General features: G+C 39.4%; 1 protein-coding gene across 2 annotated transcripts in view; it reads right to left on the bottom strand.

Annotated features, from left to right (window-relative positions):
• LOC113634438 (protein unc-80 homolog) overlaps nt 1–23,417 on the bottom strand; it is a 54,036-nt gene that overhangs the window by 8,851 nt on the left and 21,768 nt on the right. For both annotated transcript variants that reach the window (XM_047813109.1, XM_047813111.1), the window contains 35 exons: nt 23,104–23,239; nt 22,853–22,986; nt 21,640–21,820; nt 21,351–21,563; nt 19,738–19,835; nt 19,300–19,500; nt 18,729–18,836; nt 18,474–18,612; nt 17,606–17,787; nt 16,222–16,353; nt 15,594–15,780; nt 15,221–15,349; nt 14,898–15,041; nt 14,328–14,428; nt 14,144–14,230; nt 13,855–14,038; nt 13,666–13,760; nt 11,809–11,898; nt 11,625–11,726; nt 11,312–11,492; nt 10,538–10,803; nt 9,266–9,400; nt 8,988–9,126; nt 8,815–8,911; nt 8,537–8,707; nt 7,737–7,829; nt 7,422–7,640; nt 5,785–6,015; nt 4,269–4,392; nt 3,953–4,078; nt 3,720–3,843; nt 2,582–2,788; nt 2,237–2,421; nt 1,658–1,823; nt 148–327 (listed from right to left, as the gene is read on the bottom strand). In XM_047813109.1, the coding sequence (XP_047669065.1) occupies nt 148–327; nt 1,658–1,823; nt 2,237–2,421; nt 2,582–2,788; nt 3,720–3,843; nt 3,953–4,078; nt 4,269–4,392; nt 5,785–6,015; nt 7,422–7,640; nt 7,737–7,829; nt 8,537–8,707; nt 8,815–8,911; nt 8,988–9,126; nt 9,266–9,400; nt 10,538–10,803; nt 11,312–11,492; nt 11,625–11,726; nt 11,809–11,898; nt 13,666–13,760; nt 13,855–14,038; nt 14,144–14,230; nt 14,328–14,428; nt 14,898–15,041; nt 15,221–15,349; nt 15,594–15,780; nt 16,222–16,353; nt 17,606–17,787; nt 18,474–18,612; nt 18,729–18,836; nt 19,300–19,500; nt 19,738–19,835; nt 21,351–21,563; nt 21,640–21,820; nt 22,853–22,986; nt 23,104–23,239 (5,287 nt within the window). The remainder of the gene's footprint in view (nt 1–147; nt 328–1,657; nt 1,824–2,236; nt 2,422–2,581; nt 2,789–3,719; nt 3,844–3,952; nt 4,079–4,268; nt 4,393–5,784; nt 6,016–7,421; nt 7,641–7,736; nt 7,830–8,536; nt 8,708–8,814; nt 8,912–8,987; nt 9,127–9,265; nt 9,401–10,537; nt 10,804–11,311; nt 11,493–11,624; nt 11,727–11,808; nt 11,899–13,665; nt 13,761–13,854; nt 14,039–14,143; nt 14,231–14,327; nt 14,429–14,897; nt 15,042–15,220; nt 15,350–15,593; nt 15,781–16,221; nt 16,354–17,605; nt 17,788–18,473; nt 18,613–18,728; nt 18,837–19,299; nt 19,501–19,737; nt 19,836–21,350; nt 21,564–21,639; nt 21,821–22,852; nt 22,987–23,103; nt 23,240–23,417) is intronic.

Genomic DNA, 23,417 nt, shown 5'->3' with positions numbered 1-23,417 from the left:
CAGTCTCTTTGGTTGTAAAATGTAGAAGTTTATCAAGAAGCCATAAAAAATGTAGTGAGTTCATATCGGTGAGCAGTTTAAAAAAGTTAAACTGAATTTAGTTTCTCTGTAAAATAGAAACTGTAGATGGAGAAGAGTTGGATTTACTTTCCTCCTCCTCCTCATCAGTGCGGCTAAGTGTGTCCTGGGAAGGCTGGCGAGACGGCTGGCTGTCTTGTTCCCACACTGTCCCTGTGCCTGTGTTCGAACGAGACATGGTGGCCAAGCTCAAGCGGTATGCTGATGTGGAGGTGCCCACTGTACTGATGGATGTCTTTCCTTGGTATGCTGAAAAGAGAGAGCAAGGGATTTGTAGGGAGCAGAAATGTTGATTTTAAAGTTCATTTTCTGTTATGACACGAATGTGGCAGATCCAGTGCATTTACTTCTATAGTAACAACAAACACAGGGACTTGTATAGCAGATGCTCCACATAAATAATGTTAAAAAAGTAATTATTCAGATGTTGATGTACATTTTTCCTAAACTCTCCAGTGTCAGTGCTGTGCAACAGACAGAGGTAAAGTTGTTCCTTTAAGTTGTCTGATGTCACTAAATCTTCAAGACAACAGATTTTCAGGGAAGGACTGTTCTAATGTGTGTGATAACAGGTAATAATTTGTTTAATTCCATAACTTTCCCAGTTTAAATGTAGATTAAAAACTCATCTCTTTAGTCAGGTGTACACATAATACATCCTATAATATCATGCACCAGTACATCAGACCTGCACATTTTTATGAACAGCAGATATGTTAATCCCTTTCCACTGCTTCTCTCTTTGTACCCATCCCGAGGCATCTAGACATTGTACCAGCTCCCAACGTCCTCTGTGGGACGAAGCTTTTGGACGTCCACTGAGCCGAGGCCGACTCTAAGAATCCTGAGACATCTCCAGTTAGACTTTGTGATACTAAGGAGATGCGAAGTCCATGATCCTTACACCAATACAACATTTATCTGAATGTATATTACAATCACACCCCAGTGTCACCCATATGAGGATGGGTTCCCCTTGAGTCTGGTTCCTCTCAAGGTTTCTTCCTTTACCAATTTAAGGGAGTTTTTCCTTGCCACTGCTGCCTGAGTCACCTCAGACTTGCTCATAGGGAGATAAATACATACAGATTGTGAACTATATATATCTAATAATAATCTTGAATTTTTTATTCTGTTAATTCTTTTTCTTTTATTATTCGTTATTTCTTTTATTATTCCTTATGTTTACCTTCTGCTCTATGTTTATGTTCTGTAAAGCTGCTTTGAGACAATGTCTATTGTAAAAAGCGCTATACAAATAAACTTGAATTGAATTGAATTTCCATAAATTAAACACAACTCTACAATACAGCAAATAACACAATCCAGGACATCTGGTAACACTAAACCACCGTGCTGATGATTTTTCTAAAGCGACATGCACTGTTCTTTTATTCATTACTTCAGTATCTCCACCACAGCTATATTTACTGGCTTAGTTGAATCCATTGGATTTTACTCAATTAACTTTAATTTTACATGTTTAATTAAAAGTAACACTGAGAGCAAAATAACACCAAGTTAGACTGGTGAGATTTTTTGCAGTCAAAGTTTATCACAACGATGAACGCATCCTCACCCGAGCCACTGTGAACGGCCTCCTTCAGGATCTTGAGCTCGTTGTTGAACTCAGCAAACAGTGAGCTTTTGCAGAGCGAGCGTGGGATGAAGCGTCTTTCCAGCTGGTCGGCTATGTGATGCCGGGCTGTAATCTCCTCCTGAGACTCTGCCGGCTGGGTTAGCAACTGACAAAGGTGGAAGAGAAAATTCATCAGTTCATCATTAGAGCATTGTGATGAAAATCATCTCAATAATGTATTGTTTCTCAAAAACTCCACCCATCAATCTCTATGTTTTCTGATACGCATATCCAACACAGGGTCATGGTGAAAAAGAAGGGTTATAGTTCAAAGTGTGTATTGTATGAATGAGTGTGTGTGATTGTGCTCTGAGATAGATTAAGAGAGGAATAATTTGGAGAAATCCACACGGTGGGAATTGAACCCACAACTCCAGAGGCTACCCACTAAACCAATACTCCCCCTGTCTGAATCAGAAGCTGGATTTTCTACACTGCATTGCACTACACTGTACTCTGCACTGATGGCTGGGAATTTTGTGAGAAGTAACAAAGAATTCAGTTCTACAGTTTGCTCACCTTGCACTGTATGAAGGGGCGCAGGAGCACGAAAATGGGGATGCGAGTGCGCACAATGAAGTCGATGAAATCCCAGAAAGCAAGACCACCCACTTTGCGCAGAGCCATCTCCTTCACCTGCAGACTCAGTCTGTACCACTGATTACCCAGCTGCCTCTCAAAGCACACCAGCACCACCTTTAGAGCTGCATGCATGAGAATGCAGAGTATTAAAACATTTATTTTAATTTTTTTTAATACAATCTCATTATTACTCTGTACAGAAGATACTCTTAAAGCAACATAAATCTGTAGGTCCTAGTCTTATTCATCTTATTCCGGTAGTTCCCAGTTGAGTATCTGTACCTAGATAAGCGGCTTGGCTGGTAGATTCCGCCAGTCCCTCTCGGCGCAGGTCCTTGCCCGTGTCTCCAGGGGTGGAGCAGTGTGCCGGGGATGCGTCCAAAACGAAATTTTTACTTCGAGATGTGCTGATGATGCGTGGAGGCAGCAGGATGTTGATGACCGTCTGCAGGAGCAGGAAGACCTCCGCCTGCTCAATCTGAGGACTGTCTGTGGCAGCAGATAACACAAACATTTCTAGTATTATTACATATATAAAACATATTAAACACATATACCTCAGATAGAATCAGTTTTTCATGATTGTATCTAGAATATTTGCTTCATTGTGATCATGTATAGCCAGCCACATTCATTTCCATATCACACAGTATGATGCATTGACATTGTTTATAAAATACTACAATCATGATCCATGTAAATGGTGATGGACCATGTAAAACACCTTTGCTGCCAATCCAGACAGAAATAAAATCACACAAAATCATACAAAAAAGGAAACTTTCACCTCCATCAGTAAACAGCTGATATCTTCAACTGGAAAGAATCTTCTTGTTATGCAGTTACACATTTTGTCCATGTGCTACACAGTTACAAAAGGGAAATGATTTATCATCACATTCTCCGCTGTCACCCAGATGAGGATGGCTTTACTTTTCTCAAGGCTTCTTCCTCATATTGACTCAGGGAAATTTTCCTTGTCACCATCACATCTAGCTTGCTCATTAGGGATCAATTTAACATGTTCTAATTTGCTAAAATGTCCATTGTTAAAATGCTATACAAATAAAATAGAATTTAATTAACAGATTGAAATTAGAACAAATCTCATCAGAAAAAAACAAAAATTTAAAACCTTTTACAGGTGATCATATTGGCCATGTTATAAAGTATATATATATAATACAAAACAATTTTATTTTAGAAGACTTTATTTGTCAGATATAAATTACAGCACAGTGAAATTCCTTCTTCACATATCTCAATTTTGGAGGAGCATTAACTGCTTGAGCCACCACTACCCCACTTATAGGCTATTTAAAAATAAATAGAACTGTTATGTTGTTAATATCTAAAGAGATGTTCTATCAATGGGGCAGTTGCCAGTACACTTCTTTGATCACTCATTTTCAACACTGACCTTTGCTTCCTGAGCCAACAGTCAGAACAAAGGGAATCAGTAGATTAAGTAGCATGCCCTCTCGTCTCTCCTGATTGGTAAAGGGTGAGATCACCTGACTTAGCGGGAAGTCATCCTTCAAAGCCTACGAATAAGAGAGAAGTAAAGGTTGCATCAAATATAGACCCAAGTGATAAGATTATCTCTGAGTCAAAGGAAAGGTGTGAGTAATGAAAAGAGCTGAAGGGAATTACTTGGATCTGCATGGCCACCAAGCGAACCACAGCCGTGCTGAATGGGAGAGGAGGGGAGAGGTAAGGACTTAAGTGCAGCAATGGCAGACCATCTGCTACGCTGGAGGGTCCGACCACACCCATCACCTGAACAGATAAACATACAACTCACAGTATGAGGACAGAGGACCTCATGTATCCAGTCCTTCAGAAGTGAACTGGTTCAATGTACAGTAAGTGTAACTTTGAGTTTAGTGCTGCATCATAAATCTGTTGGTCAGATCACCATGTGTACAGTCCACTGAAATAAAGTGTGTCCATGATCACTGATGCTCACCAAGTTCACGCAGACATTGATGAGAGAGCGCAGATGGGGGAGGAAGGAAATTATCGGCTGCCGATGAAGAGTCAGGCAAATCCCTTCGATCAGACTGCTGGCTGCTTCCCATTCCACCTGTCGTCTAAGCAAAAGGCCACAAACACCAGTGTTTCATTTTTATACATATGATTTATTGCCAGTGTTCTAAATGTTATAACATTTGATTATTTTTTTTAATTAATAACCAGGTTAACAAATTATTATTATTATTATTATATTTGCATTCATTCAGGTTTCTATTTTTTTTGGTTAGGTTTCCTTAAAATACAGCAACCAATACAAGCCTTATTTTGTTCTGAAAATGTTGCAATTATTGAAAGGAAATAATGATAATAATAATGTTCTCATGATCTTGTGTTAACAAAAGGTATTTTCTGTGATTACGCAGCATTAGTAGCATTACACTGTTGTGGTCATGTATTACTTTTATGCCAATTTTGCAGTAATTACATCCTATTTGCAAAACTTCTGCCCACCATTTGTCTTGTGAATTGTAAAGAATTTAGGCGACATCTCTCAATCATTTGATAACTCTATACATAACTCTCACTGGTAGGCAATGAAACAGATCACCTTTTCAAAGTAACATTAGTGTCCAACATTAGTGTCTAAAATCTGCAGATTTTAGAGTCCCCTTCTCAAGTGACAAACTGTCTGGCACTGACAAACATAAGGCTAGATAGCAAGATTGTTTCTGATCCTGAAGGAAAAATCAGTCAGTTTTTGCACTATTATGCATTTTAAAATAAAAATAAAGCTATAAAAAATTACAAAAAAGATATGATCTCAAGAAAATAACTTATAGTTAGAGATACCAGAATGACTCAAGTTTGATTCTAAAGCAGATGAATTTATATTTTGGCTGGAAAGTCTAAATGACTGAGATGTATCCTGGAAAATGAGTAGAAACAATATTTTCATAATTCTTCCATTTTTGCATTTCAAGACTTCAGCAAATTAATTTGACAAACAGCATAGAGAAAAGACGTAATACTTAATATACATTTACGAATATATTTGGAAAAAATAAATAATTATTCATAAATATCTTGCTTAAAGATGCCATTTGTTCTTGTTTCTACCACTTTAGTTTAAAAATAGAATAATGAATGAATGCAAAAGTTTACAGACCTCCACCAGATGGCAAATAGGTAACTGATATAAAAAATGGAACAGAGAGTCCTCTGAACATATAAGACCTTTATTTGTAATTATTTGTAGGTTTCTTTCCTTCTTTTTTTTTACACTGTGACCATAAAAGCACAAAAAAATCACTCACACTGACTTACCTCATATCCACCTGGGCACAATGAATACACACTCAAACAGACCTTACAGAGAAAGCTGTGGGCACAGACGAAGCGCACAGCACCAAAACACGGCTACCACGATGAGCTCCGCATCTCAGAGAGATGCGAGGGAGGGTGGGGGGCAGAAACAGGCAGAAACAGCAACTGAGGAAAAGTGGACAGACCTGGAGTACAGAGCTTGTGGGCGGGCGCACCTGAGCGTGGGCATCTTGTGGATCTTGTTGAACATGCGGTCCAGACGCTTGAGGATGAGGATGAGAGCCGGCCGCACTGCTTCTGATGACCAGTCTGTGATGGGCAGCATTTCAGTGATGTAGCGGCGCAGGCCGCGGCTCTCCATGGTCAGAGTGTCATATGGTGCCAGCTTTAGAAGTGAATGTGCAATCTCTGCCAGCCTGTTAGAAAGATCAGAAAATATCATGTTACATCTGTTCTAATTGTGTATTTACATTTCTGATTCTGCTTCACAAGTACTTTGTTTACTTTAACTGTATTTTGAAGTATAATTAAATCATTTTTACTGGAGTTTTCTTTAAGTACCTGTAATTAAAGGCAAGTGAAAGAAAGTGTGGGCAAATTTAAAAATACACTGTTCTTTTGTCCTGTCTAGATGATGTGCACTGATCCTTCCAATGTATAAAAGCTATATAGAGGAATGACAATGAAATCACTTCAGGTGTCAAGAAGGAATAAGTGAGACAGTGGAGACATTGAGCTTCCCTGGATCATTTTCCGTTAAATGCTTTAATATAATGGAAACTACAGTATGTGCAGAAGCATAGACTGGGAAGCCAATAGCTAGCTGAGTAAGCCATGTTAGCAAGTCAGGTCTAATGTTTTACAGCTTGTATTTAACTTAGAGATATTTATATCTCTAAATATACCTAGATCTCTACAGCATACAGGTAAAGCTGAGGAGAATGTGTGATAGCTAATAATATAGCTAGAAGCAAGTATGAATTAACGTGAGCAAGCGATCACAAGAGCATTAGCTTAAGTTAGCTAGAAAGGAAATGTTATCTTCTCCTGTAAATTGTTGAAAATGGAAGTGGTGTTGACTTCAGCACAGGCAGTTTGTCACCAAATGACTTACTTAATCTTGAGTAATATTCATATCCATGACTTTTACTCAAGTTAATTATTACCTCAGTTGCAGTCAAGTCAGTGAGTTAAAGTACTGCAGTTTAGTATTCTTTCCGCTATTATTTCTGTCAAAGCATCTTACTATATAAGGTATATTCAGCAAGTTTTCTATTTATCGAAAAAAAAAAAAAAAAGAATAATCACACCACCAGCATTACCATTAAGCACTTTGGCTTACATATTTTCACATATTTTCTCTGCTTATCATTCCTTTGTTCATGAGACAAAATAATAACTGAATTTACACAAATGAACCACTTCAAAAGTTCCCATACACTGAATTCTTGATACTGTGTGTGGTTACCTGGATCATTTTTTATTATTTAGTCCTGCTCTTCAGAAACTACATTAGGTATTTACACGTTTCAAAGAGGACAAAATACTTACAATTATCACGTTTTTTTTTTTTTTTTTTTAAATAAGAGGGACGTTTATCAGCTCAACAACAGACACACGAACATCTATCAAAAAAACATAAAAATGAACACTGATTATCTAGGTAACAACTTGAATATAAACTAAATTGGTTCATTGTGTAAACTGATACATTATTGTTTTAAACATTTTGTAGACTCTGAAAGGTGTATGTGACCATAATTGTACATATACAAGAGGTAGAAGTCAATGCAATCATTCTTTCCTCCTCTCTTTCTCATACCTCATATGAGACTTTATATCCAGAAGCTCCAGGGCTGTGACTCTGGGTTCTCCAGCCACATTCTGCAGGATCTTTAATCGTGGCCCACAGTGTTTGTAAAACTCCGTGCAGATGTTGAGCAGGGACTCTCGAGGCCGGCGGAACTCTTCCCGGGCGATGCGCTCGTCCAGCTCCTCGCGGTGCATGCCCTGACCCTCCTCCAACAGGTGCAGGTTATCTCTGTGCATAGGTTGTTACTTTAACCTATTAACCTAAAGCAACTGGTCTAGTGTAGTAAACTGTATCAGAATACTATGCTCAGAGAACATGTCTGACCTGGCATTTGGTCCTCCAGACATTGTGTGGTTGGCAGCAGTTCCTCCTTTATGGCCCTGATCACAGCGACTCATCTGAGGTGCAGTCATAGGTCTGAGGAAGAATCAACAAAATTCACAGCAAACTATCGTTAGTACCCTCGACATCCAAACTGTTCCACAACAAATAAGATCTTACCTTTGTAAATAAATAAAATGGATTGTTTGATTTGGAAATAAAGCGTTTGCTTGTGGTAGGGAAATAATAGCTCAGTCGATAAGGTGTTGTAGTCTTGACCAGAAGGTTGTGAGTTCAGATCCCAAGACCACCAACTGCTAAAAACAAGGCCTTTAACTCCTGAATTGCTCAGTTAATTAAATAAATGTATTTTATTTAACTATTATATTATTTTTTGCTCAGCATAAGCCATAAATGTAGATTTATTTAGTGGTCTTTATTTGGCTACTTTTTTTCTGGAATATTATTTTGTATAAATCAGATATAGATATCACAGAGGACTTCATACATCATACATTCAAGCTGAGGTCACAGCTGAAACTATTATAAACATGACGTGGGGAAAAGCTAAAAAAAAAAAAAAAGCAGGGCAACAAAAATAATTTCCAGAATAGCATGTTATAAAGTTAATCCAGTTTCCAGTTTGACAAAGAAACTACGACTAGAAACTTGAAGCGGACACTTTCAAATGTTCACAATAGTAAATACAAGCTAACAATACACACAAGCTAACAAGACATCATGAAATCATGTCTGTGAAGCAATGGATGTAGCATTGTGGGGAAAAGATAAGAGGAACAAACCGTGTCAGGGACTCGACACTATAGAGCAAAGCCTGCAGAGAGGTGGCCAGAGCAGCTATGGCTGCGATCTCATCTCTGGCTACAGACACTGACTCCAGGGCCTGACTGTTACTCTTCAGCTTCTGCAAATAACAAGGAACCAGTGCCTCTAGAACCATCAGCATCTGTAGACTGAAAGAGGAGACACAGAAATACCATTATATTCCACTGACATTGGTACTGACACAAAGGAAGGCTACATGGTGTTATCACAGACTACTGGATTTTAGGATGTTCACCTTCGGAAGGATTCGGGAGCATAGGCCACCACAGTTACACACAACTTGATGGATTCACTGATGGAGAAGGCTAGGTCCTCGTTGCCATAGCAAAAATCTGGAAGTAAATTTGTTATAAAAAAAAATGTTTTAAAAGAGAAACCTATTGATTGCTTAGTGACATGATCTTTTACCTAGAGAACGTAGTGGTTTCTCTGCTTTGACCAGCTCCAAAGCATCCAAATTGTCGGCTGTTTCTCCTTCCAGGGACACCAGCAAGTCAAACAGGCACTGTGCTGATACACCTTTAGACAGTCCAGTACTGGTGCAGGTCTGAGGGAAGAAAAAATCAGTGCTAACACAACACAACATAAAAATGGTGATACCTACAGTTGAACTCTCTACTGAATACTACTAAAGAGCATGAGATATGCAGTAGAATTATGATGAATTATAAGGTTTAAACTCTCACAGTGAACTCCAGCAGTGGGGCCACGCTGGCAAACAGCTGCAGGATGAATGGTTTGCGGTGGAGAATGTAAAACTGACGGCAGCAGAATTCAATGCCTCGACGTAGCAATGGGTTACTTTCATAATCGGCGTATGTCTGAAAAACAACCACAATATAGTAAATAATAATAATCAGATAAGCAGAATAATCAGTTACTGGTGTTTGAGGTAGCTACTTCAATACACACTTGAGTTCTTTTGAAGTTTAGTGAAGCAGTCACAGATTTACTGAAATATCTGGGTAATAGGAAATATACAATATATATTGCCAAAAGTTTTTCAACACCTATAAATCATTGAATTAAGGTGTTCCAATCACTTCCATATCCACATGTGTATAAAATCAAGCACCTAGTCATGCAGACTGCTATGCAGATTTGTGAAGTAATGGGTCACTCCCAGCAGCTCAGTGAATTCAACCGTGGTACCGTGATAGGTTGCCACCAGTGCAATAAGTCCAACATGACTTCACATCAGTGCACATAGCAAGGTACATAAAGATATGGATGAGCGAGTTTGATGGAGCGAAACTGACAGGACTGAGTCCTGACCTCAACTAGAGAGAACACCATTGGGATGAATTAGAGTGGAGGCCTTCTCGTCCAACATCAGTGCCTGACCTCACAAATGCACATCTAGAGGATTTTACAACAATCCCCATAAAAAACACTCCTAAATCTTGTGGAAAATTTAATTTAATTAAAATTAAAAAAGCCAAAAATTGTCAAGCACATATAGTCATTACAACATGGGTTGTTCTGCACTTTTATTTGAATGAATCATTTTTACGTGCTACTTTTTTTACTTCTTTCTTTTTTTTTTTTTTTATCTCTATTTAATTTTAACCCTAGGTTACCACTAGGAGCAGTGGCCAGGGTGCAACAGCCGAAAGTCTGTCAGGCTAACAATGGCTCATTTACGGCTTGCTTTCTATTTATTAATGAGCAACATTCCTGCCAAATAAATAGATGAATAAATAAATCCCATACCAGGCAATTTATATTATGCATTAATGCACTTAACTAGCTACTAACTAACAAGCTGGCCATATATTACTAGATTATGCTAAATACCACTTTTGTTGGAAACACATTTAGGATGTGGACTGGGCATCCTGTCATGTTTCACATTTATAAATGTCAAACATTTATGATTGTTTTAGAGTACTGGCTTAAATACTATCAAATGTATAGATTTACAGCCTTTTTTGAGGGCTTATGTTTGTGTTCCCCACCTGAAGCATTGTGGGAAGAATCCACTGGTAACCACTGAGGGAGAACAGATGGTTGAAGTGCACAGCAGTGTTGATGGCTGTGGCGGTGTACTGCCTGAGGATGGCACTGTCTTCAGGGTGGAGCAGCAGGGCTCCATTGAACACATTCAGAAAGAGCATGATCTCATCACCCCACGGGTACTCGCTAGGCATACCCAGAAACATCTCCTCCAACAGCTTGATCCACAAAACCTTGTGCAAAGTGTCCATGCCAAAGAGTTCTTTGCCTGAATTTTTGAATACACTTTAATTAGCAGATGATAGATTTAGTCAGATGACATGAGAAGGTGCACAATATGGGCAAAAGTTTGTGGAGCTGACTATAGCATTGTTATGTACTTTTTGAACATCCCCACCTGTTATTTTACTCTCCACACTTTAATCTCCAGAAGGCTTTCTGTTTTGGTTTTGGGAAGTAACTGTCTGGATTTGTGTGGCACAAGAGCATTAATGTGCTGAGGCACTGATGGTGAGTGGAGAAGCCTGGGGCAGGGTCGAAGCTCCAGGTCATCTCTAAGCTGTTCAGTAGGTGAGGATGCTTGAGTTCTTCTACTCTATCCTCAACAATCCAGGCCTTCATGGAGCTCGTTTTGCACCCAGGGAAATTCTATCCATCTGTGTCTTACAATTTTGAGGCAACATTCTGGGGAGGCCCCAAATATGGTTGTAATGATCAGGTAACCACAACCTTTTGGCCATAATGTGTATATATGCAAATAATTTTAGAATAGCTACCCAGAGGCTCACTGAAGAGAGTGAACTCTGCATCTATGGCTGTGCGTGGAAAGGAGGGCAGACGCAGAAGGTCTTCCTGAAGCAAGGAGACGTGGGACTGTTTGTGCATCGCAGGCATGCGCTGGGTGAGCGAAATCAGGAAGAGAACCCGGCCCACTTCCTCCAGCTTCCTGGAGAATACCTGGCAAAAGGAAGTTACTGTTATTAACAATGACATTGTGCTCACTTTAGTAATCTTATTAAACACAAGGGTGCTAAAATATGAACACTGCATTAAACTTCCCAAAATATATATCTCTGTGTAAGAGCGCACCTGTTTCTGAATGAGCTCCTGTCCTTTTTCTGGTTCCATGAAGACCAGGTTGAGCTGAGGGGACACTGACCTCCTAAAAGGGTAGATGTCTCTCACATATGTCTACAAAAGAAGAAATGATGCAGTAAATTTGAAAAGCTATAGTGAAAAACAAAAGAAACTGGTTAGCAAATGAAATGCACACCTTGGCATAGTGGATGAGATTCCAGCGCTTGTCCATAAGGAAGTAATTTGCTGAACGAGCCTCTGGTATATTGAAGAACTCAAGACACTCCTGAAAAAAAAACAGTGTTCAAGGCAAAATGATGTATGGATTATCTGATCCAAGTCCTTGAAATTCATAAGGCTTGTCCAAAATATCCAAAATGAACTACAGTTCCCACAGTACACGCAAATCAGAGGACCGTGTCACCTGTAGCCCTTATCAAGCCTTGTGTTTTCCTTAACTAGTGCTCTATTTATAAGCTTTGTTGAATATCTGTAGTTTTGTGTTCACGCCCTGTTCTGATTATGTTCGTAGTTCTCCCTTTGCTAGTTCTACCATCATGTCCTCACCTTGTTTGTTGTAGTCATGCTTTTGTCAATGAATATGTTTTTGTCATTTCATTGTGCTTCACAACACCATCCATCTCATTCTAGGTACAATGTAAAGGTATATGACAAGTTATATTGTCAAATATATACCCATTTGGGATAGTAATCTACAAATTTTTCAGACGCCTTTGTTTATACAGATAATTGAGTCCATGTATACAATATAAATGGTCTTGTCTCCCTATCTAATCTTCATTGTTTTGGTTTTGGAGCAGTGATAACATGTTGGGTGAAAAATAAATGGAAATGCAGTTGGAATTGAATTACTGTGTAATGCTCTGGGGCATTTTGTATTTGTTGGCAGGGTTTGTACCTTCATACCTCTAAGGGGTGTGGGGGTGTCCAGTGGCATGAGAAATTCGAGGAATGATAATGGTGGTGCAGGTTCAGTAAAGTGCACATGATCTATGCCAAAGAGTACACACTGCTCTTTTATCTTGTAAGATACCACCCCTGGCAAAAAAATATGGAATCGACACCCTTGGAAGAAATTCACTCAGAATTTTTACATTACAGCAAACACAAAAATCACTGATATGGCACAAAAAGGTTTTGTTCAATAGCTTAAAATTATGGCTTCACAAAATCATTTACATTTTTATTATTAATGGCATGTGTTTTTCCAGATCAAGTAGATGAAAAAGTATGAAATCACTCAATGTTGAGGGAAAAAATATGGAATCATCAACAACAACAACAAAAAAAAAGTGCTTTGTTGCCCCACCTCTTGCTTTTATGACTGAATTCTTTGAGGCATAGACAATAATGAAAAACAATATTCCCCATCAATCTTGTTCCAACTTTCTCGAATCACAGTTGACAGGTCAGGTTTGCAGGATGGAGCCTTATCATGGATCGGTATTTTCAATTTCCACCACTCTCTCACTCACTTATTTTCTACCTCTTATCCGAACTACCTCGGGTCACGGGGAGCCTGTGCCTATCTCAGGCGTCATCGGGCATCGAGGCAGGATACACCCTGGATGGAGTGCCAACCCATCACAGGGCACACACACTCTCATTCACTCACACACTATTTTCCAGAGATGCCAATCAACCTACCATGCATGTCTTTGGACCGGGGGAGGAAACCGGAGTACCCGGAGGAAACCCCCGAGGCACGGGGAGAACATGCAAACTCCACACACACAAGGCGGAGGCGGGAATCCAACCCCCAACCCTGGAGGTGTGAGGCAAACGTGCTAACCACTAAGCCACTGTGCCCCCCAATTTCCACCATAAATTTTCAACTGGATTGAGCTCCAGTCTTTCTGGCCATGACATTTAGTTGATTTCCCTTTCCTGAAAAAAAAAACTTCTTTGATCTTCACCCATTTGTTTTGTTGTGCATGTTCTGTTTTCAAGGCATATTGTTTTGAGTTTTCTATCCTGACACTTTGACGTCTTCCTTGGTCTACCTGTACCGACATTTGACTGTAACAGTTACCTTGAGCAAGGCTTCGAACTGTGTATCCTCGTGTACTGGTAACTGTGTAGGAATATCACACTCATTCTGTCCATGAACCACCAGAGTCTTTGTTCCTATATGCACAAAAGACATCAAAACTTTTTTCGTCATGTAATGCTTTTACAGACACTGTCTGCTTTCCAATGTAGTCACAGTAAAATGTTCTACCTGGCATAGAGGCAGTGACCAGCAGTTTCACCTCACACTGCTCCTTCTTCATGGTCTGTTTCAGGTCTTTAAAGAAGAGGCCCTCCACATAGCCTACCACCTCCCACAGAAAGGTCAGTGTCGCTGAGATAGCATCCATTCCCCACTCGCATGGTGTCCGGACAAAATACATGATTAAACCCACCTGAGTAAAAAGCGCAAACAGTATTCACATTTCAAAGACTTTAGGCTTCTATATTTGTGATCTAGATTTCAGCTGCTCATTGATTTAAACAACCGATATCTTTACCAGGTAGTTGAAGAGGATGTGTGAGGTTTGTGCAGGAAGATCCCCAATGTTAAGGAGCAGCTTCCTTAACATATACATCAGCTCATCCTAAAAAAGACAACAAACCTGCTTAGACACTATAGCAACAAAACTGTATACTATAACCTTGCTGGATTTACTGCTGTAGAATATAATCATGTCTTACCTGTCTGTTACTGACTGTTAGTTTCTCTAGAAAGTGTCGGAGAACAAGAGCTGGGTCTTCAATCAGACAGTTCCACAGCACCTGCTGAGCCACGGCACTGACTATGTACCCAGTGATCAAAATAACGATGCAAGTATTAGCGTCACTTATAACAGTGCAAATGTTTTGAATGTGAATTTTGTCTGGTTAAAAAATGGATGTTTTATACATTTATAAGCTGAATATGTATTTTCTACATTTATTTAGAAAACAAAATAAAGCTCAAAGCTCATGATACAAAGGAAGGCTATAAATTCTGAAATACAGTATGGGAACATGTAAGACACATTGTGGAGCTTCTATTGCTCATAATGTGTCCTTTTCATTCATTAATCTTCAATGAATTCTTCACCCTGGTCAGGTCCCTGATTTGAAATTGTTATTGTTTTTTTAAACAGAACTAACAAAATTTATAAAAAATGTTACAGGTGGAAAAAATAACTGTGGCATTAGTCACAATGTATTTCAGGACATTTAGCAAATAGGCTCAGGATTAAAAACTCTTATCTGGTTTTGGTGAGGTTACCATACCTGCAACACCATCCTCTCGAATGTCTCCGTCCTCCATTAGGTGCACTATGGGCAAAACGGCAGCACAGATGCATGCTGGGAACACAGCCTGAGGCGGCTGCAGCATGTGGTGTGTAGGTGTGTGTTCTGTAGTGTTTTCGTCATCTGAGAGTACATCATCAAGGTAAAAATGTATTCATGATGCTTAAAAATAATGAACAATAATCATAAAAGACTAAAACATCACACCATGCTTAATAAAATCGAGGCTCTTCACCAGGATTTGCTTATATCTTATTGGATTATTTTTATATTTTATTGAACATGGACAACGAATAACTCACCTTCAGCACTGATTGCTGAGCGCACGGACCACATTGAGCCTCGGCGGAAGGAGTAGTTCCTGTGTGAGTTGCTGGAGGCACAGGAGGGGCTCACAGATAGACGACGAGAAGCCAGATTTACCACATCTTCTGTTGCCACAAAACACATCAGTACAGCTTACACAGGACAGATAAAATTAGAGGTCCCATTGGCCCATGCCCCTTTTTATTTTATGCTATAAGAATATTTATTGTAAAATACTGCAATCAAATTTTTTTAATATATGCTACATTTAGGATTCTCCTGATGATTGTGAATCATCGCACCAATCTCAGGATAGCTTTTAGTTTCTTATCTTTATTTAACTAGCAGGCAGACAGGTAATGATCTAACCCTCTTCCTCCTGTTCAGGTGGAGGACTGCATGTGGGCTCGTAGCAGGCCTCCTGAGCGATGGGGATTGCTGTGATGATGCTAGCCTCACGCCCCAGTCTCCTCTTTTCATCCTCCTGCTGCATGTTCTTTAGGATGTGCTCGGCACGTTGGTGAGAGCGTGACACGGCCCGAGCTGAGAACGATTTCTGAAAGTGGACCAAAGTAGCATATTAAACATGACAGTAATTTTATCCCAGGTAAGTGCATTGTTAAAACCCCATTAAATGTTATAAAATCACTGGATATTGGTTTTGTCACCACTATCACAAAATCCAGCATTCAGTAAATACTTACACTCATTATTAATAATATCTGGAGTAAACAATACTTGTCTCAATAATATTTGCCAAACAATGTAGCTTCTTCACAGTAAGCAATATAATGGGAAAGATCAAGTTTATATTACATGGGCGGCATAAATTCTAGAGTGTTATTGTTTTGTTGGTTTAAATGGTTGCAAAGGTTTGGGTTTTTGTATGTGAGCCAAACAGATTTAACCCAAACTATCTGTTTTATAAATATTTCTAAATATTTTTGCTTTCCTTTGTTTATTTGACATAATTTATGCACCAGCATGGGAAACGTACTGACTGATCTTCACTGATTGCATCTGGAACACTTCCTGTATTCATTGGCACCCATGGCGGATCAAACATGGGCACACAGGGCATCCCCAGTATAGGAGATGGCAGAGTGAAATTAATGCTTGGTGGAGGAATCTATAAGAAAAACACACAAATTAAGGAAAGGAAGTCATAAAACAGAGATGAGAAGAACTGCCCTTGTGTAAATCTAATGCTATTTAGAGTCTAAAACGTTCCAGGTTTCTATTACAGAGTAGATCTAGTAATTTTGTCCCTAGCTTGTATTTTTGATTCATTATTACAGAAACTATTTAGTTTCCTGGTGGTCCAGCAACACTGTCACGTGCTCTCACCACTACGGCTGGGGTTCGATTTTCAGATCATCTGAAAGCGACCCCAATCAGGGAGCAGCCAAAAAACAACAACCTGATTTATTGTTACAGGAATTCCTGCTTCGCAATCATCTTACTCCACAAAACTCAAAATTACTAAAGAATTCCCCAAATTCCTCTGCTAAAATAAGAAGTACAGAGTTACACATATAACTGCAGTTTGACAAATCGGAAGAAGAACCATACACCCTTGTGAGTCAGAACTGTTTTTCAATAATTCATCTTGCAATTCATATCTGCAGAAATAAGTGTTGTGTGTATGATGTCAGGTACCTTATACCATTGTCAAGTGAAGTCAAGATTCAATAGTCTGGAAATTTGTCTATTGTAAATTTAATCGTGCCTGGTGCAGTACATCCGTTCCTACATAAAAACTCAGTTCTACATAAAAGAACTAAATAACTAAGTACACCAACTCAGTTTTCCATAAAGTGTGTGTTATGAAGCTGCTTCTCTGCGGATGGTACTGAGGTATAAAATGTTATCAATGGGAACAAGAAAGAAGCGATGGAGCAAGACTTTGTTAGTGAATATTACCTCTTCAGCCATTAAACTTAATCTGGGACAAGAGGGGCATTCTAACAAGACAACAAGCACAAACATTGGGCTAATATAACTCAACAAGGCCCTACTTGACCTAGCAAATCTACAGACCTGAATCCCTCTAAACATTTTTGGAGGAGTTTAAATTCAAGCTCATCAGTGGGATTCTGAAGCTCAAAACTGAAGACAATTTACAGAAAGAAATGGGCCGAATCTGAAACACTAGCTGATTACATCTAACTGAGAACAACAGCTTTATTTAAAAAAAATATTAACAAGTCATTTGTGGTGTCCAATTAGCTTTTGCTTTTGCAAAGTCAAAAGACATTGTAGCATTGTGTATAAATGTTATGTAAGTAACAAAATAAATAAATAAATGAATAATAATTATAGTGTCTAAATACTTGTTTCCCCTCATGGTAAATGAGACTCAATCTATCACTGACTAATACCTTAAAGATTTGTTGCGCTCCCTCCTCCATGCGAGGCCACACCTGGTAGCGAAACCTCCAGACAGTGTAAAACTTGAGCACAGAGTTGATCCTCTGACTTGCTTCCTGATGCTGAAACTCAGCCATCATCATTTCAGTGACAGCATCAGGAACCTTTACTGCACACAGCAGAAACATTGCCGCTGCAATTGCGTGAATGAGAGAAAGAGAGAGAGAGAGAGAGAGAGAGAGAGACAGTAATGATGCAATATTAGTTGTGGATTACAGTAAAAATAATAAAAGTCCTGAAATTTCTCCAACATAACAGTTGAGAAGAATAGTTTTAATAAGAATATACTGAGACCCAAACATCTTCCTCCATGTGAATGTCTGCATGTGGATGAGCTGCTCACAGATACAATGTTCTAATTAATCTGTGTTGCTTGCGATCCAATCGGTACAGCTTAGTACAATGTTGACCTGCCTTTTCTATTTTTTGACCTGCCCTTCTTCTAATTTAGGTTAATTACATATAAATTTCCTGCTGGACATAAGGACATGATAGACCTTTCATCATTTAAAACACTTTCACTCAGACAAAAAGACATCCAGGCTGAAGGATTGAATTTCAGTCAGGACCACTTGAGTCAAAATAAAGACAATTCTTTGACATATTTTTTTATTTGCAAGCTCATAAAATTTACATTTGGCAGTATGGCTCTGTTCTGAATTCCCCATCCTTTTCATGAGCTCCATGAAAGCTAGTCAGGGAACAGCAGCAGCTTTGTGGGGGGACAATCTCCCATTTAACTGGGAAAGCAGCCAGACAAAATCCCCCATAGTGTAATGATTTTATTAGTAGTGTAATGTAGAAGGATCAGAAACAGACCTGCAGCAGCAGCTATGTGCTCATCGACACTGAGCAGCAGCTCCCATGCAGCTGGCTGAATGTCTCCATACATATCTTCAGTCAGGATGGGAGCTGCTTTTATAAGCAGAGAAAGAGGTGCTGGTGACAGACTCATTACCTGCAAATGCAAAACAGGACAGACAATTTTATGAGTAATCTTGCATGATGGATTATCTAGATTTAAGGTGTGTATAGATTGCAGCAGTAAACCACAAGTGACAACTATTTGTCTACCTGTGTGCGAATGTACTTCAGCATCCCTGTGTCTTTCTTCCCCTCTGCATTGCTCTCAGTAGGACGTCTCTTCATAGATGGTGTCCGCAGACATGACTTGTCCGAGCACTGAAAGAGAGACATTAGATTTAGACCCTAAAACTATTTAAGAGAAAAGAATGATTATTTATTTTACCAGATTAATTACTTCTATTTTTGTTTAGCCCTGCACAAGGTTCATGCTGTTAGTATAAAATACACTACTTTGATTAAACTATGTTATGTGATAATCATTAATTATAGCCCTGCAATTAAGTAATGTGGGTAAGACCCCTATTGTGAAATGAAGACATTTTTCCTGGTTGCTTAAGGTTTTCTTTTGATGTGGCTCGAGATAAATATTTTAATTGTAGTTTAATGCTGTCCTTAGTGTTTAGGAAACTGACAGTAGCTATGTATTCAGATCTGTGAATAACTCCATTAAAATATGCATAAACACCACAATATAGCTATAGTCTCAGTATAGTAAAATCTGCTGGTTCTAAATATACATCACAGTGTTTAGTGCTGTTGTGCAACAGTATTTTTACACCTCTTTGCTCTTTTTGGCACGGGAGCCTATGCTACAGCTGGAGCTGTTTTCTCTCAGACTATCAACAGTCTCTCCATAAAGCAGCTTGATGGCACGGACGAGGCGAGCACAGGAGCGACTGTGACGTTGGTAGCAGCGAGGGTGACAATAGTCCACATGGGTGCAGATAAAACTCTGCTGGTTGCACAGTAGGATCATTATCTGAAAGAGGATGAAAAATGTGTTTTAACACACACACACACACACACACACACACACACACACACACACACACACACACACACACACACACACACACACACACACACACACACAAACACACACACACACACAAACACACACACACACACAAACACACACACACACACACACACACACACACACACACACACACACACACACACACACACACACACACATCAGTTTGCATGAACTTACATGTAGCCATGACATGTTGCGGTGGTAGTCGTCCACTCCACTGTTGCTTCCAGGACCCTCGGGCTCAATACTGGGCTCACTAGCACTCCAGGGGCTCCCTGAAAATACAGATACAAATTCACAACTCCTGTACACAAGATTAATACATACATGTAATGTTTATTAAGTGTATTTACCTTATTACACAAAACAAAATGAAACAAATCTACTGTAGCTCAAATCAAGGTATTGCTGTATTAAATAGCCCACAAAGAATCAGGGTAATAAGGCAGTTTACAACTTCCTGTCATCCAGAATACAGTCTAGCAGTTCATTCTGAGCAGTTTCATATGTTTATAATATCGAGGGTGTTTCCTGTTGAACAATATCATTAAGCAAGTCTGCCAGGTTTCTAAACTAAAACAAAGGCCTGAAACGAGTGCAAACAATATGGCCACTGAATAAAAGAGATTATTATACATATTGTTCTTGTATATATATATACATCTTGATCTTGTCTTTCTGTCAGTGGTGGTTTCCTCCTGACATCTGGCTTTCTCTTGTGCTGCCGTCGCTATATATATATATATATATATATATATATATATATATATATATATATATATATATACAAAGCGACGGCAGCACAAGAGAAAGCCAGATGTCAGGAGGAAACCACCACTGACAGAAAGACAAGATCATTTAGCACCAAGGCCAGCTTACACAGCGGCAAGCCAGGCTCAGTGGCTTGAGGGAGATAAAAGGAAACACTGTGGATGGAGCAAATGTGCTGTCTCCCTCAACTGTTTCTTTTTCAGACATGTCCGGATGAACAACCATCCAGTTACCTGTTGAGCCTGGGGAAGACAACCTCACCTCACCACGGCTGGCTGGACTCCCAGACCTCAAGTGGCTTTAGATCTCACCCAAGTGCAACCAATCAACCAATCAATCGATCTATCTGTCTGTCTGTCTGTCTATCTATAGCATTTGGCAGACAGACACCCTTATCCAGAGCGACGAAGATTTACATTTACGGCATTTAGCATACACGCCAGGATTGGCAGCTTGGTGGATGTAGGAAATGAACTCACATCCAACCGATTGGTAATCCAGCACCTTAACCACTAGGCTACCACATCCCACACATATCACATATATATACCCACATATATCATTAATTGTCCTGTCCGTTGCTTCTCCTAGATATATATGTATATATACACACATATATCATTAATTGTCCTGTCCGTTGCTTCTCCTACACTGAAAACATTCCTGCACTAGCGGGGCTAGCTTGGGCCACCTTCTTACAGTTCCCATTTGTGTTCCCTACATTAACTCAATGGAGCTATTCAGGACACTGAGCAATCTGTGTCATGATTACACAACATCCAGATATGTAAACAAATCTGTTAAATATAATCTGTTAAATATAAGTTTTTGTGTGAAATTACTCAAAAGAGTCTCTGCCCCTCTGGATGAGCTGCCAATGATATTATATTTTTCCAAAAAATTATTTTAGTATTGACAGAAATTACCTCAGCATAACCTGTAAAATGTTACAGATTTCCTTCCAATAAAGTGTTAAATCACTCAGCATGTAGACAGACATATTAAGAAAACCTTCTCACCAATATCAGTCACTGTGTCTCTGCTCTGAGACAGCAGACGATCAGAATCTGCATCGTTCTCGGACTCAGAGTCCTGGCGAGACATCTTTGTACTCTTCAGACTGCCAGCTCTGCGGATGGAGGACAGAGAACCACCTTTCTTCACCTTGAAGCTCCTCGCCCCTTTAATCTGTAGCAGCCGAGAACCTCCGATGCGGATCTTCCGGGTGGGAGCTGAAGAGTGCAGTTGAAAATGAAATGTATGTTGATGAACAAACATAACAGATTCATCAGCACAAAATAATCATACCCAGGGGTTCTTGAGATGATTTCTTTTCATCACATGCTGTGTCAGACTTCAGAGTGTGACTGCTGCTGTTCAGAGAATCATGGCCATCCTCATCGTCTAAGATTCCAGCAAAGCTGATCTTCCTCTCGTAGCGATGGCGGCCCAGCTCTGGGTCCAGACGCATCCGACAACTCTCCAAGTCCTAAATTATTGAGACAGTTTGAGCAGATTTGTGACTAATATATGATATACTGTTTGACTAAAAGTACAATTTTACAAATTCTCAGCTATACAGCTATACACTGCGCATTCTTGCAGTTATTTCATCATTCTCTCATGTGGCAGATGCACAATGCATACTGTAGTATGGTACAGATACAGGTCGGAGCTTCAGGGAATGAAACATCAGAATGAGGGAGTGTGATCTCATTTAGCATCATGTGAGCAGAGGGATTACAGTCTGAAACATGATGTTGGTGAAAGAAATTAGAGGAGAATGTGCATTCTGTGAGTTGGAGCAGACTGGTCAGAATTAACAGGAAATCTATAAAAACACAAAAAAACACACTTAACCTGTGGTCAGAAAATCATGAACAAGAATCTGAAGCGGTCATAGGCCCAAACTCATAGAAACAGCTCAGAAGAACACAGAAAAAACATTTTCAAATGTCTAGTTAGGCTGTGTCTTCTGTTCTAACTCATCTACCCCAAGGTTTGATGTTTTGTGCATTCTGAGATGCTTTTCAGCTCACCACAGTTGTACAGTATACAGAGTACTTTGAGTTTCCATGTTCCTCTTGGCAGTTTGAACCAATCTGGACATACTCCTCTGTCAATATTCTGTGTAAATTCTGTGTGTAAAAATCCAAGGAGCTTAGCAGTTTCTGAAATACTCAAAGCTGCCCATCTGGTACCAAGAACCTTGCCATAATCACAGTATCACAGATCACATTGAAGTTTGATGTAAACATTAATTAAGACTCTTGACCCCAGCACCTGCTTGAATTCGTTGCATTGTGCTTTCACCACATAATTGGCTGATTAGAAAACTGCATAAACTGCATAGGTATGGTCTGGTGTCCACAAACATTTAATAATACAGTGTACTTCATCAAAGACTTTTAAAGTCTAACCCTTTTTGATGAAAATATCTAGATGAAAAATCATTGACTTTTATAGTTACAGTAAATCTGGTCAGTCTGAAGTGATGAATAAGAAATGAACACATTCTGACCACTAGGGGCTCTGTTCGTGGGCGTGGAAGGCAGGGAAACGTCTCTCTCAGGAAGGTAGTGATCTCTAAAAGCAGCTGACAAGCAGACATCTTAAGCGCAAAGGGACAGCTGCACTTGGTGGGGTTTACAGTACCTGTGAAATTTAGAAACACAAAAGTCCATCTCTATTAAACATAGATGCACAGAAATACCATACAAGTTCAGTAACATGATCTGGAATGATGCTAGCACATTAATCATATTATCTTACTGTCATCCAGGAAGTCTTCCTCTTCATCCTCTTTCCTTGCTCTCCTTTTGCTCTCCTCATCATAAATAAAGCCCAGGATGTTAGCTGGACTCTCACTATCTGAGTGACACAGCTCGCTCAAACGAGTGCCAATCGCCTTTTGGAGAAAACAGAGTACAAGGCAACAGTTAAATCTTAAGAGGTTTGATGCTTAATGTAGGGTTAGGGTTAGGGTATCTAAAAGGAAAATTTTGCTTTGGGCAAATAAAATCAAACTACAACTAATACTGAATATTAGTATCAGGGTCAATACTGGCCAAAAAACACCAGATTAG

Source organism: Tachysurus fulvidraco, chromosome 5 (genome assembly GCF_022655615.1).
Source record: "Tachysurus fulvidraco isolate hzauxx_2018 chromosome 5, HZAU_PFXX_2.0, whole genome shotgun sequence".
Classification (NCBI taxonomy): Eukaryota; Metazoa; Chordata; class Actinopteri; order Siluriformes; family Bagridae; genus Tachysurus; species Tachysurus fulvidraco.
The sequence above is the reverse complement of the archived record's forward strand: the minus strand, read 5'-3'. Positions and strand labels throughout refer to the sequence as shown.